This window comes from Sturnus vulgaris, chromosome 7 (genome assembly GCF_052056855.1).
Source record: "Sturnus vulgaris isolate bStuVul1 chromosome 7, bStuVul1.hap1, whole genome shotgun sequence".
Taxonomy (NCBI): Eukaryota; Metazoa; Chordata; class Aves; order Passeriformes; family Sturnidae; genus Sturnus; species Sturnus vulgaris.
Genome location: NC_142249.1, coordinates 5305571 through 5320250, shown reverse-complemented (window position 1 = coordinate 5320250; position 14680 = coordinate 5305571). Strand labels below are relative to the sequence as shown.

At 49.4% G+C, this 14680-nt stretch overlaps 1 protein-coding gene across 1 annotated transcript in view; it reads left to right on the top strand.

The window, feature by feature from the left end:
• Positions 1-7976, top strand: part of COL6A3 (collagen type VI alpha 3 chain) — a 58386-nt gene extending 50410 nt beyond the window's left edge. The window contains exons 41-46 of the mRNA XM_088167613.1: positions 340-594; positions 2024-2098; positions 3619-3798; positions 3915-3968; positions 6828-6998; positions 7098-7976. Coding sequence (XP_088023739.1) covers positions 340-594; positions 2024-2098; positions 3619-3798; positions 3915-3968; positions 6828-6998; positions 7098-7138 — 776 coding nt within the window. The 3' untranslated portion in view covers positions 7139-7976. The remainder of the gene's footprint in view (positions 1-339; positions 595-2023; positions 2099-3618; positions 3799-3914; positions 3969-6827; positions 6999-7097) is intronic.
• Positions 7977-14680: the final 6704 nt, after the last annotated feature.

Genomic DNA, 14680 nt, shown 5'->3' with positions numbered 1-14680 from the left:
TGAGCTATCTGGTCTAGGGGAAGGTGTCCCTGCCCATGGCAGGGGCTTGGAATGAGATGGTCTTGAAGGTCCCTTCCAACCCAAACCAGTCTGTGATTTTCCGTTCACTCTTAGGCAGGCTTGGCTTGAAGGTCTTCAGCAGCTCAGTGAATCCATTGCACCCTAGAGAAGAAGGATCTGACTTGGCACATTTACAGTTGTTGAGAAAGTGCTGGGAATTTCAAGCTGGGAGAATCTTGTAAAAAGAAAAGGAAAAAAAAAGGCTTTGATTTGCTAGATTGCAACAGATTATTAAAGATGAATACACTACTTGGTGTCCCTTCTGATTCTGCCTTGCAGCAAAGACCCACGACATCCAGATCACAGATGTCACTGAGAGCAGTGCCAGGCTGCGCTGGGCCAGCCCTGAGCCACACAACACCTTTGATGTCACTGTCACCTTGGCCCACGACCACTCCCTCGTGCAGAGGCAAAACCTGACTGGCACCGAGCACGTGATCCGAGGGCTCAGGAGTGGCCAAAAATACGTCGTCGTCATCACTGGCTACCAAAAATCCCAGCCCAAAGTAACCTACACAGGGTCATTCAGCACGAGTAAGTGACTCTTAAAAACTTTTTTTTTGTTTCTTTGAAAAATGGGAGTGTTTCTTTGAAAAATGGGAGTCACACTTCAGTGGGGTTAAATCTGCACGGAATGTGGGATAATTAAAGGCAGTCCCAGAGTGGTTTTATTACGTGCTGGAGGGTTTGTACATCAGTGCAAAAGGTCTTGGGGGGGGTCCAGCCTGCATTACTGCAATGAATAATGAGTCAAACTGGTCAACTCAGTCCAGCCCGATTTCAAAATAAGCAAGAAAAGCTGCTTCCCTGATAGCCATTTCCATGGCTACTGATCTGCTTCCCACACTATCCAGAAAAACCCACAAAGCAGAGGTGAAACGGAAGGTTTAGTCCCTTGGGGATCCAAACTCCGTGTGTGTAGATCCAATATGAACCTCACCAAAATCTCTGGCATGGCCAAAAGTTTCTGTCTGAGACACAGCCAATTTTTTTTAATACAGCTGGCACAGAGGTGACTTGGCTTGGTAGTGTGGCTGGCCCTGCCAGTGCCGTGTCTAGCTTCCTCTGGCACTTCCAAGACAATTCCAGTGCCCGTGGAGAGCCTTTCCTCTGGCTTCAGTGGGTTTGGACCAGTCCCTTAACCTTCACAAGCAATAAAAATGCCCACAAAAATGTTGAGAAAAGGCATCAGTTGGTAGAAGTAACATTTGCAAGTCCTGAATTGGAGCTCCCAATGCCCAGGGAAGCTGCTTTTCCCATAGAATAAATCTTGAATGGGAATAAGCTGAGTAGGCAGTGGTGGCAAAGCTGTGACCTGGACACTGAGTAAGATTGTCTCCCTCACCCACACCCAAACTAAAGAAAAGAAAATCCAGCCCTTCCTGTGGCTGCAGACCCCTCCTGCCCTCCAGCCCTTTGGATTTTTTTCACCTGTGAAATTCCTCACCATAGATCCTAGAGGGATATGGGGCCTGATGAGAGGAGTGTGGTCCAGGAGAGCCCCTGAGGGAACAAGAGAGTACAGCTCCATCATGGATTCGCTCTCCTGGGGGATGCCATTTTTATTCTGCCATCTCTAAGGCCAGGACAACAAAGCCAAACTGGCTCCAGAGAGGCCACATCCAGCTCCTGAACCCCTGCCCTGTCCATGCTGTGGGGTGAGTGGGGCCATCCAAAGCAGTCACATGGGGCCCTGAGGATGCTCCTGTGTGGTGACCCCCGAGGATGAGCCCAAGCAGAGCCACAGGCTGGGAACAGAAGGTGATCCCATCCTGGTGCAGCTGGGTGGCTGGGGATTACTCATCCCATCAGCTGCCTCCAATAAACATCTCTCATTTGTGTGTGCTGGGCTAAACAGATCCAGACCTGGCCCCTGTGCTGGAGCTGGGGCCAGGGAGTGTTTATGACTGCACTGAGGGTCCTGCTGCTGCTGCTGCCCTGACCCTCTGCCTCTCGTCCACAGAGACCCCAGTGCAGCCCCAGGTGTCCCTGGCCAACATGATGCTCAACACTGAGCCACTGGAAGGGCCTGAGAGTGGTGAGTGTGGGCCATGGGGGGATTGCTGGGCTGGGGGGTCTCACAGTCCCACTAACACCCAAGGATCTGCAAGTCCTTGGCTTTGCAGAGCCAGCTGGTCATGGCCTTGGTGACATCCTTGGCTGCACTGGGGTCTCTGCCCCATCACTTTGGGTGACATCCAGCTCATCACATCAGTGCTGTCACACTCAGTGGTGCCATCGATGTCACAACCCCTCCTCCAAGGACCTGGAAGGGCTCTCAGCCTTCATCGAGCAGCACAGCCACTGCAGACACACCAACAATGGATCTGTCATCCCAATCTCTTCCCTGAATCATCCTCCCATGTTTTCTTTTAAACACTTTGCTTACACTGTGGCTCGATTTCTTCACCAAGTGGTCTGAGAGGACAGGGAAATGCTCCTGCTCAGTGTGTTCAGCCAGGAGTTGTGGAGCTGCTGCTGAGCTCTGGCTGCTGGCATTGAGTGGGATGAGCATGGATCTCATTCATGGCTGGCTGGTGGCACCACTGGAGCTTTGTGCAGTGGAGGAGCCAAGGGCTTGTGCTGAACCAGCTCATTTCTCCTTCCTGCATGAACCATCGTCATTCCCTTTCCATGTGCTCCCACTCATTTGGCCTCTCTCCCTGGCACTGACATCAGAAGCCTTGTGACAAGGTGACAAGCACCCCGTGGCTTTGTTTAACCCCTTGTTTAACCCCTTGGCACCAGCCCTTGGGAAAGCAGGGCTTCTCCTGCTCCAGGGAAATTGGATGTGCTGTGTGCTTGCTCTGCACTTCCACACAGACCTCTCCATCTCTGCTCCTCTCACCAATCCTCTCTGCCTGAGGATTTATGGCAGCCAGCAATCTGGGGGGAGCATTCCCCAAGGATGCTAAGCCAAAGGTTTTCAGCAGGATAAAGACTGTAAAGAGGGCAGGGAATTGGGAATTAGCTGAGCCTCCTCTAGTTCATAGGAGACATCCAAGTGTAAATCTTCTGAGAGACCTTGGAGGAAAGCCCACACTCTGCCCTCCTTGTATAGGTAAAATAGCATGGATGGCCCAGCATGGCTAATAAAAACTCTGGGATTTGGACATAAATTATCATCTTTGGGGCAGGGAAGGAACATATGTTTAAATCTTCACTGAGGCCTCACATATACCAGGTGCAACTTGCTTTTAGAGATAAACACACTTAAGGACTGGAAGTTACTGCCAGGACAAAGAGCTTTGAAAACAGGGAGGGGGGATTTGTGTGAGAGCTCAGTCCTGGGTGCCCCAGTGGGGAGTAAGGGGTTCCCACTATGTTCCTCAAAGGATTTGGGGTTTGGATCTGTGACAAAACCAAGAGCAAGAAGTGTTAAGCTGGAGGCTGGGGAAGGTTTGCATCCAGCAAGGCAAGACAAAACACACGAGAGAGAAAAGCCACCAGTCCTGATCCAGGCTTTATTTTCTCTTTTTTTTCTCTTTTCAATCTCTTTGCTTTTTCAGCTTTTAACCCTCTCAGAGTCACTTAACCTTTGCACCTTTTGCCATGCAGATTGGGCAGACCCTTGCTTGCTGGACTTTGACATGGGCATGCAGTGCAAGGACTATCAGATTGTGTGGTTCTTTGACTCCAAACACAAGTTCTGCAGCCAGGGTTGGTATGGTGGCTGTGGAGGTAATGCCAATAGATTTGAGACCGAAGCTGAGTGCTATAACAAATGCTTAAAGCCATGTAAGTACCCCACGAGGATTCACCCATTTGCATTTTGTCCTATTGTCAAATGATGCTCGGATCAGAGAGAAAACCCCATTTAAAATCCAAACCCATGCACTTTTTTCCTCCTCCAGTAGCAGACGAGAAAGCCATGCAGCAGCCACCCCTTGAGAAAAGATTATCATCAGGTAACACCCTCCAAAAAAAAAAAATTAATCATCACAAACAAAGCAAACCCATTCTTTCACCTTGACCATTTCACAGCATGCATCCAAGCCTGCCCAACCCTAGATTAAAAGTAGCACAGACTCAGTTTTCACTTGCTCCTTCACACGACCATGCTCCTCCATCTGCTTTGCATGACCAAGTCACTTTGCATGTGTGTTGTCCCACCAGGATGGGCTGTGTGGGCACAGCCTGAGTGGCAAAGCTCACTTTGGCTTTCATGAGGGACCTGGGGTGGCTGCACTGGAGCGTGGCACGCTCTCCAACCAGTTTGTGTTATCTCTGTGTGACCAAATTCTCCACTGAAATGCAGAGAATTCCCAACATTTCGCTGCCTGGAACCAAAACACCTGATGGAAAGTGACCCCATGGGGCTCGGGTATTGCATGGAGATGTTTTCCTTCATCACAAAAAGATAAAAGTCAAGGTTGAAGGAGGAGGCTGCAGGAAAATGGCAATGCCCTCCTCTCCTCAAGGCATTTCTGAGGTTAAGGGGTTATGTTTGCAAACCTCTGCAGGATCTGGGAAGGGAGAAGTCTTTGAAATCACCTGTGTTGGTTCAGCAAGGGGCTGGGATGGGAACAGAGCCCAGAAAATCCTTATCAGAGCAGTCTCCCCCTCCCAGAGGTGTTTCAGGACCCTTTGTGGAGTTGGGAGGAAAACCAAATAGTGAAGACATCTCTGGTACCTAAAGGCAGGGCTTTAGTCCTTGGAGGGGCATGACAGGGTTTGAAAAGGCAAATCACAGACCCTTCCACCTCATTTGACTTTCTTAGGCTTATTTTAGGATCCTTAAATGACCCTTAGGAATTTTTATCACTGGCAGCCCTGCAGAGATGTGGAGGCAAGGAGGAGGCCACCACCAGCCACAGAGATGTATGGGGTGGCAAAAGGGGATTTCAAGGTTCTTTGGGGATGCAAATGGACATCATGGATCCTCTGGCTGTAGTTGGAGGACTTTGCTGCTGGAGAAAGGAGTGCAGAGCTTGTGCAGGAACCTGCAGCTTCACTGCAGAGCAGGATTCCACCTTTGGAGAGCAATGAAACCTCCCTGATGAGGTTTTCTCTGGAGTAGAGTGCGTGTTTCTGCTAGCCCTGTCCCACAGGCCAGCCCCTTCTGATCATTGTCACATGCCTTGATGATGTTTCCAGCAACTGTTTCTGAGGCTAAAGTGATATTTCATCAACTTGGCACTGCTCTGTCCTGGGCACAGAGTCAAGAAAAGCAGCCGAGGGGCCCTGGAGGGATGTTCAGGTCTCTGCCTGCTGTGCTCTGCTCACTTTATTCCATTTACTGCAAAGCCAGAGCTTGAATCCACATGGAAAATGGACACAGGAGTTCAGTGCAGCTCAGCTTTTAAGGTGCTGGGTGGTGGCTCAGGCTCTCTGGGTTCAGCCCATAGCAGGTGCAACAGTGAGAAATGAGTTGAGCTCCCAAAACTCAAAGCACTTTGGGTGCAAAAACATGCACCAGGCCCACTTCCCTTCTGAAGCCTTCAAAATGCTGAGATCCCCTTTAATTATGGACTTTTTATACAATTTTTTATGTGTAGATGTGGAACTTGAGGCATGGTTTAATGGTGAGCTTGGCAGTGTTGGGGTAATGGTTGGGCTCAAGGGTCTTAGGGGACTTTTCCAACCTTAATGATTCTATGGTTTTATTTTTTTTGTTATTAACTCTTTTTTACCATGACAAAGTAACTCTTAAGTGTAACTGAGGAGCCCAGGCACATTTTCTCCATGGGATGACTTAAAACCCTGTCTCTCCCCATCTTTTCAACCTGCTACAGCTTAAAACACATTTTAACTCCCTAGTTCTTGCTCTCCACCAACTGTTGGAAATTTTTGGGTAAGCTTTTGTTTAATTTCAGTCTGAAATAGGGGAAAATTAGGTTATATATGCAAAAGAAATTCTTCTGTTTTGATTAGTGTTTGATTTGATTCCTGTGCAGGGTTTGGGGTAAAGTCATTCCTGTGTTCACATCTGCTGGATTTCAGTGTTTTGGAAGGTGGGGAAGAAGGGAGATGGGCTTTGGAAAAAGAAAATCCGAATATAAAAAAGGCAAAGAGCCTGCCTGAGGCATGGGGGAGCTTTTGGCTGTAAGAGCCCCAAAAGCAAAGCTGAACTGGAAGGTCAATACTGAATTCTGACTCCCCCTTATCTGTGATGTTTATGCTGTTCTGAGCAGAGGTGGCAAAAGCTCCTTCTGTATGCCTGTGTGAAGGCTGGTGTGTGACCTGATGGCAAATCAGTGGCTGATGTCAGATTTTTAAAATTTTTATTTTAAAAAAATTATTTAGCAGTTTCATTTTGCCACATCCAAGCGCTTCGTTGTTTTGTTCCCCGCTCACCCAGCAAGGGATGCAAGGTGCCATGGGCAGGGTGTGGTGGACCCAGGAGCTTCTTCACATGGAAGATTTCCCTTTTCAGAGGAAGTCAGTCATTTTAGTGGGGCCAGTACTTCTTCCCTTGCAGCCCAGCCAGTCCTCCCCCCGTTCTGAGACCTGCCAACTCATTTCCTACACATCCAAGGGATTTGCAGACTGCCATGAAACCACTCTTCCTTCATCACTCCTGGATGCATGGCAGCAACACAGGGGACAAACTAACTTGTGTACCAGGGTTGGTGACCTCCAGGTCAGAACCTGCAGGGAAAGAGGTTCTCCTTGCAAAGAAAGAGATGAGATTTAGTCACAGGAGCTGTGCACAGTCTGGGCTGTGGATGCCCTTCCTCAGCTTGCATTCCAGCCCTGCCCTGCAGACACACCGTGCTTCACCCAGGAGTGCCACTGACAGCTGTTGCTTCTGCTTTTTTCCACAGTCATGGATATCTGCAGGCTGCAGAAGGACGAGGGCACCTGCAGGAACTTTGTGCTGAAGTGGTACTACGACCCCGAGACCAAGAGCTGCGCCCGCTTCTGGTACGGCGGCTGCGGCGGCAACGAGAACAGGTTCAACACGCAGAAAGAATGTGAAAAACTCTGCATCCCTGGTAAGAGGGGCTCAGCCAAATCCCTGGCATAAATTACCTCATTTATCTTCCCTCAATATCCTGCATCACAACCTTATTTATTGCTTCTTCCTCCACCAGGTACCATCAACCCCGGCGTGGTGACGACGATAGGGACATAGGGCCAGGGGCTGGCAAACACTTACCTCTGAGACAGCATCACCTTTGCCACCTTGCCCCTATAGAAGCTAAGGGTATAGACAACCTTGCACTGTAATATTTCATGCTTTTAACTCCCAAGCAAACCCTGAGGAGAGGGTTTTGCTGCATGACCTATCAATATGGTGCTAAATTGTTTGTGGACTGAGTGCTACACGTGCCCGGGTTATATTGTATAGCTTCGACATTGCCAAATATTTACCCAAGTGCAGATTGTTATTGTCTCTCAACATGTCTTGAAATTAGCCTTTTCCCCCTCCAATTCTGGCCATCTGTCTATCTAAGGCACCATAAAAACGAGTCAAAAAAACCCCAACATAATAATTTCGCTGCAACTTGTTACCTGCTTGCTTTTATCCTTCTCATAACTGAGCATAACTTTACAGGGGAAGCCTTTGTGTAAGAGAGTGGCTGATTCCGATAAACAAGTGGTTCCATTTTCACTCTTCCTCTTTTATTTTCTTTTTTTTCCCCTCCTTTTCCTGGATTTGATCTCAGACTAGATCTCTTGTATGCATTTGTACCACATGTGGCCAAGCGAACTAGCAAGGAAAAGGAAGCAAAGTTTCCGAATGCAAATGCACTGCTGGGACCAAGGCCTCAGTTAACAAATCTTTAAATTGTGGTGTAGGATGCCTCTGGCGTTCTTCTGATGTTGTATGTTTTATGAAATACAAAGCAAAGCAGTCTGGGGAGGGGGGAGCAGTGGGAGGGAGGGGGGTTTTGTTTTTATTGTGGATTCTATGTCAGGAAGTCTATACAAAGAACTTTTAAATAAAGTCTAATGGAGATTTTGAAAAACTTGTGGGTTTGTCTTTTCTAAAGCCAGTGTGGGTATCAATGGGATAATTTTTCAGGGTCTGGAAAGCAATTTTTTTGGGGGGGGAGGGGAATCCCACTGTGCCTCAAAGGGAGGATAGATGTAGTAAAGATATTCAGGGGGACAGCACTGGGAGGCTGCTGGCAACCTGGAGATTTCCAGCTTGGAAGAAAGGTGGAAACAGAGCTGTCTTGGTTGTGAAATCTCCATCCTGAAGGAATTTAAACTCAGCTGGACATGGCATGGAGCAACTTGGCTTCAGCCAGTCCTGGGTGTCCCTTCCAACCTGTATGACTCAATGACCCTGTAAGTATTTTCATCTGTCTCCTGTGCTTCCACAGCCATAATTTTTACCCTTTCTGTCCTTCTCTGAGTTCACCCCAGGAAGATAAAATCCCCAGAAAAACGCACATTTCCCTGCCCCTTCAAAAATCCCCCTGAAAGCACCAAAGCAGATGAAAGTGGCCACCCCAGGGCAGGGGGTAGCTCTGGGCTGTGGGGCTGACATCCTCAGTTTCCCTGTTGTTGTCCTGCCTTGAAGGAAAAACGGAGCCTTGCAGGCACATGGCACGGAGAGGGCAGTTGGAGCACCAAAAACAGGGCATTGGTGAGGGAGAACTGGGAGGGGGCATTGAGCCATTCTGGAGAACTGGGTCGGATTGGTTAAACCTTGGAAAGGAGACCCTTGCAATTCAGCGATTATCCAGGTGTTCTTCCACAGGTCAGGGTGGGACTGTCACAAGAAGGCCACCTGGTGCTGTGCTGGTGCTTTCTGAAGCACTTCAGGCAGGTCCCCATGGGCCATGATAGGAGATGTTCCACGTGTGCTGCACACACAACAGCGATTCCTTTGGCAGCACCTCCCAGGAGGAGAATTTGCCCTCCACAATTAATTAATCTTCATTTGTAAGACTAAATTAACCCGGTCTGACACCTCAGGCTCCCTGTCCAGTGCTGCACACAATCCACAGGGTTCCAAGGGCCTCACCCTGACCTGCCCAGGGCACAAGAAGAGCTCGCAGGGCTGCTCTGGGCTTTGTCCCCGTGGAGATTTACAGTTCAGGCATCCCGTTCTTGGCAGGAGGAGCAGCCCAGATCCCAAAGCTTCCTGTCAGCACCGAGCCACTCGCGTGGGGACAGGGGACAGCTGAGCTGGGGAAGCTGTGCTGTTTATTTGGCGCCTTCCCCGAGCACATCACAAGGGCTCCGTTAGAAAAAGAGGCGAATGGGTAAATGTTATTTATTTATTTTTTATTGTAACTGGCTCTTGCAGTGGCTCCCAGCGACTCAAGAGCCTGCCCCGCATCTCACCGCGCACCGGGCATGGCCGAGCCCCCCTTTTCCTGCTCCCACGGCGTTTAAAAGCTGCACTGAGGTTAAATCGATCCTTCCCTCCCTCTGCAGCACGGGAGAGTTTTTCCCAGTGCCTGTGCCGCCTCCGTTTCCCGCGGAAGCTGCTTTCCATGGCCCGTGCATCCCTCCAGGATGCCAGGGCGCACCGGGGGGAGAAGGGAGCTCGGGAAGGGGTCGGGAAGGGGTCGGGAAGGGGTCGGGAAGGGGTCTCCCATCCCATCCCATCCCATCCCATCCCATCCCATCCCATCCCATCCCATCCCATCCCATCCCCGGGGCGTTGCAGGCGCTCCTGAGCCTTTAAAGGAAGCGCATTACGCCCCGGGCCCCCGGCCAGCGAACACGAGCGGCTGCACATGGAAGTCATCTGCAGCTGGGAGCGCATCTGCCAGCGTGGCTGAGCGACCAGAGCCGGGGTAAAAATAGCCCAGCCTGGCCCGAGCCACGCCGTGCACTCCCGGCTGCCGGTGGGGAGCCCCGACATCCACGCCCTGCTGCTTTTGGGGTGGCCTCAGACCCCCCCTTTCAGCAGAATTCCTTCTGGAGACATCACCTCCTGCAGCAAAAATGCGTCTGGCCTTGCTTCAGATGGTGCTGCCTCAGTCTCACAGCCCTGCCACGCCATAAATTAAGCCAGACTCCAGCCTAGAATTTCCCTTCAAGCTGAGGGCACGGTGTGAGATGAAAGAGTGCCACTGGAATTGCTCTAAATCTCTGGAGTTTTCCAGGATTGGGTCAGGGAAGCCTTCACAGAGCTGAGGTGACACTGCCTCGGGGACCTGTGTAAAGTCCAAGTAAACCTCGAATGTAATGCTGTGTCTTCAGATCTGAGTGCTAATTCTGTCCCAATGGAAGAACCACAAAATAGTCTGGGTTGGAAGGGACCTTAAAGATAATTTCGTCCCACCCCCTGCCTGTCACGGACACCTTCCACTATCCCAGGTTGCTCCAAGCTCCATCCAGCCTGGCCTTGGACAATTCCAGGGATCCAGGGGCAGCCACAGCTTTTCTGGGCAACCTGTGCCAGGGCCTTCCCATCTTTCCAGGGAAGAATTTCTTCCTAATACCCAGTCTAAACCTACTCTTTGAGTTTGAATTCATTCCCTTTTGTCCTGTCACATCTTTCTTCGAGTCCTGAAGATCAGCAGAGCCAGCAGTCCTTCTTTTACCAGGGAATTTCTTCATGGAGCATTTCACAGTCAGGCTGCCCAGAAGAAGCCACAAAATCCTACACTCCCTCCTACACCTACACCTCCTCCTTAAAGAGTGATAGTGGGCAGTCTCTGGGACAAACTATTACAAATAGTCACTGTCAAATCTCACTTTCTCCAGCTGAAGTCCAGAAGGTTTTGAATGACTCTGCTGAGTGAGGGTTCAACCCTAGAGCACAGACATAACCACTTACAGTACCAGTGGTGTCATAAATATGAAGAGCAGGATGTGTCCTAGAGTTCAACACTGAAGCCAGACCCTTAAATTTAGGACAGCATCAGCATTTAATGCTTGGTTAGGTTCCCTCAACGCTGCAGCTTTGCATTTAATCACAGCCTTCTAGGGAGACCTTTACAAGGAGAGGCAAAGTGGCTGTGACACATTTTATTAGCCAGTATTACATTTATTACATCAGTGAAAGAAGCCAGTCTAGAAGTCTAGAGATGCTCAGATGTACCTGCCCAGATCCCTCCTGGATTTTCCAGCAATGCCCTACACAGCCAGTGTTGACATTGCAAGGTCAGGAGTTCAAGGAAAACGACATGTTCCATGCCAGGCATTCCTGGAAATTAGGAAATTAGGACTGTATCCAAGTGCTTGAGCAGAGATGCAGATAAACCTGGAGCAGCTGAGCCTGCAGCAAAGGATCTTTGGATAACTGGGACAGAAGTGTGGGCATTTCTTTGCCCGGGGGTCTTCTGCCCGTGGGATGGAAATACTGCAACTCCCAACCCCAAAATCATTGGAGTGAGATGGAGATGATAAGGTAGAAGAAGGGGATTTGGAAGATCCTGGATTTTCTAGGTGGTCTGTTGCTTTCTGCCTATGTTTTCCAGCCCCATAAGTGTTTTGGGGGCAGAATAGCTGCTCCTGGGGAACAGCACCTGGCAGGGAGTTCACTGCAAGCAATCCCCATTCCCATGAGCTCAGCTGAGCATCCTGGGTGGTTTTAAACTCCAAAACTCTAATCCATGATAACTTTAAACTTCTCAGACCTTGCCCAGAGGCCGGGGATCACTCAAAATGGAAGCACAGCCTCCCCAAAAGCAAACCCCAGGGCTCAGTGGGACGTGGCGGGATAAACAGCCCCAGCGAGAGCCGGGAGTGCACTCCAGCTGCGGGATGATTTATGGCACAGCAGGAGCACGGCTTTTTTTTCTTTCTTACTTTATTTTTTTTTCTTTTTCTCTCTTTTTTTTTTTTTTTTTTTTTTTGGGTTAAACAGAGCAGATCCGAACCAGATGTGTAACCTTTATCTCCATCGCAGCGGAGGAGAGAGACGGGGGAGCAGACAGGGGAGAGGGAAAAGACGTTCGAGTTTCCATGAGTGGCCACTCTGCTGCCTCCCAAAGCCAGCTCAGGAAGAAAAATGAGCTCCAGCAGCCAGGAAACTTCGCTGTGCTGAACTCCGTGTTTTGTTTCCCCCTGTGTTGCTGAGACAACCACGCCGAAATAAAAGCGCGGCCGGCTGCGATGACCTCAGCGTGCTGCTCCATAAAACCTGATATTCTAAAGATTTAACCCGTTATATCTTTATATATTTGAGGATGAGCCTTGTGCTGGGAGGTTCAGACACCCAAAAATCTTCTGGGATTTTTCCCACCCAAGCAGCGAGATGCAAGTGGGAGGGATGTGGGAGAGTGATGGATGATCCCAGGGCCACCTGTGAGAAAAAGCTCTTGGGAAGGTTCTGCTGAGGGAAAAAACACAAACTGGGGAGTTCTGTGTCCAGCTCTGGGGTCTCCAGGACAGGAAGGACATGCAGCTGTTGGAGACAGTCCAGAAGAGGGCCATGGAGATGAGCAGAGGGATGGAGCAGCTCTGGAAGGATTGGGATTGTTCAGCCTGGAGAAGGCTTTGAGGTGACACAGTTGTGGCTGTCCAGTGCCTGAAGGGAGCCCCCAGGAAACACAGAGAGAAGCTTTTTACAAGGGCCTGGTGTGACAGGATAAGGGGGAATAGCTTCAAATTGACATGAATGAGTTAAAACTGAAAGAGATTAGATTTATATTAGACATTGGGAAGGAATTGTTCCCTGTGAGGGTTGTGATGCCCCAGCACAGGGTGCCCAGAGGAGCTGTGGCTGCCCCTGGATCCCTGGAAATGTCCAAGGCCAGGTAGGACATTAGGGCTTGGAGCAGCCTGGGATAGTGGAAGGTGTCCCTGCTCAAGGCAGGAGGCTGGAACTGGATGATCTTTAAGGTGCCTCCCAACCTGAACCATTCTATGATTCTGTGATTCTCTGATTTCCAAATTCACAGCTCCATGCCTTGCAAACAGGGAAGCACTCTGGGAATAACATACAGCTCTCACTCACCGAAAATTAGCTTCCAAACCTGAGATGAAAGCACCCCAGTGTGCTGCAGGGGATCTCCTCTGAGATGGAAATATCCTACTGGGCAAAGGCCAAATAAGCCATTGCTCTTGAAAAAAGGCAGAAATTATTTAAGCATGTATGAGTCAATAAATATATTTTATATTTATGCCTTTTATGCCTTACAAATGGGCTCAATGAACTAAAATGGAACTGAAAGGCCTGAAGAAGAAAAAAAAAGAGGTTGTTAGGGATAAAATCAGTAGTTTGTTATTTCTAAAATTCTCCTCTGGCTTTCCAGCAGTGATTAATTCGGCAGATGGGGAGGTTGTGTTGGAGGTTAATGAAAAAAAATGAGCATTAGATTGACTGGAATATTGCAGAGGCCATGACACAGCCTTTGGAAATAAATGGAGCACTGTGGCTGCTCCTCTATAGTGTTTGGATTCCAGGCTCCCCTGCTGCTTCCCTGCTCCAGCCCTTAGAACATCCTTCCATTTACTGATGGTAAATCTGGGGTGACAGCATTACCACTCACTGTCCAGCAGCTGAAAGCTGAAACTAGTGCCATTTGGAAAGGCAAGTTCAATATGCTCACTCACTGCTCACATGTTTATCCCTGGAATTCTGGTGATTTTGGGGGCAAGAATGGTTTTCTAGATAAAAAGTGTTAAAAGAGGAGTTTTGCAGCAGGAGGGCTACATGCAGTGAGCCTGACATTCCCCACAGCTCCACAGATCTCATGGCATTGCATTTTGTCCCAGTTCATGAGTATTTTTTAAAAGCTGCTAGAAATGAGAAATTATTTTGGAAAAGCCAAAATCCTGCCCTCGCTGATGGGGTTCCTGCATGGCCCACTGGGTGAAACATCCAGATTCCTGGATTCCCAGTGTTTGGAGTTATGCAGGGGTGGATTTTGGATTAAACACCTGACAGTTTGACTCACAGCAAAACGCTGGAGATCCAGAAGCTTTTCCCAAAATAATCACTCAAAATCCCCACCTGCATCGTAATTCTTCTTTTTCTCCATGCTTTCTCATCTTCCATTTCCTAGGGTTTATAGAGCAGCTCAGCTCTGCAAGGGATGCAGGTGGTCCCAGACTGGCAGAGGCATTACATTTTCTCCCTCAGAAAGGATTATGGAATGCTATTTCTCCCCCAGGGTGGAAACAGCCATGGGAGAAAGGCAGAAGAGCACCCCTAGAGCAGCCTGGAAGCTGCACCCCCTCTTCCTACCTTCAAAACCTGCAGGTTGGAGGTGTCAGTCTGGGACCAAAAGCAGCAAGTTGGGAAATGGGAAACCTAAAAATGGAAATGTCACCCTGGAAAACCACAGTGGACAAGCCCACCGTGTGTCTGAGAAGAGCCACAGCTTGTCACACATAGGGGTATGACACAGACTAAGCAAGGAGAATCCGAATTCTCTGCCCATTGTGGGACTGTTTCTTGAAGTTTGCCAAGTCAGAGCATCCTCCCAACACAGCCCAAAGAGCCCTTCTTTGCTTCCTTCCCAGCAGGACAGGGCAGGTGAGCTGGGTTTAACACCCAAGTGCAAAGGCTGTGTTAAATGCTAGAATAACACTGGCGGTTTGGAAGAGCTTAACGAGATCTGAAGTGTTTGGGATTAAAGCCAGCTCCGTCCTGAAAGTGGGAGGTGACAAGGGAAGCCAGGTGTGATGGCTGTGCAGGGCATGGGGTTAATCTCAGATTAAGGAGGAGATTGAGGTCAGACCTTACTGGGGGCAGCTCCCATCGCTGCTCCCTGTGACAGGGACAGGACCCAGGGAGAGGCTGGAGCTGCATCAG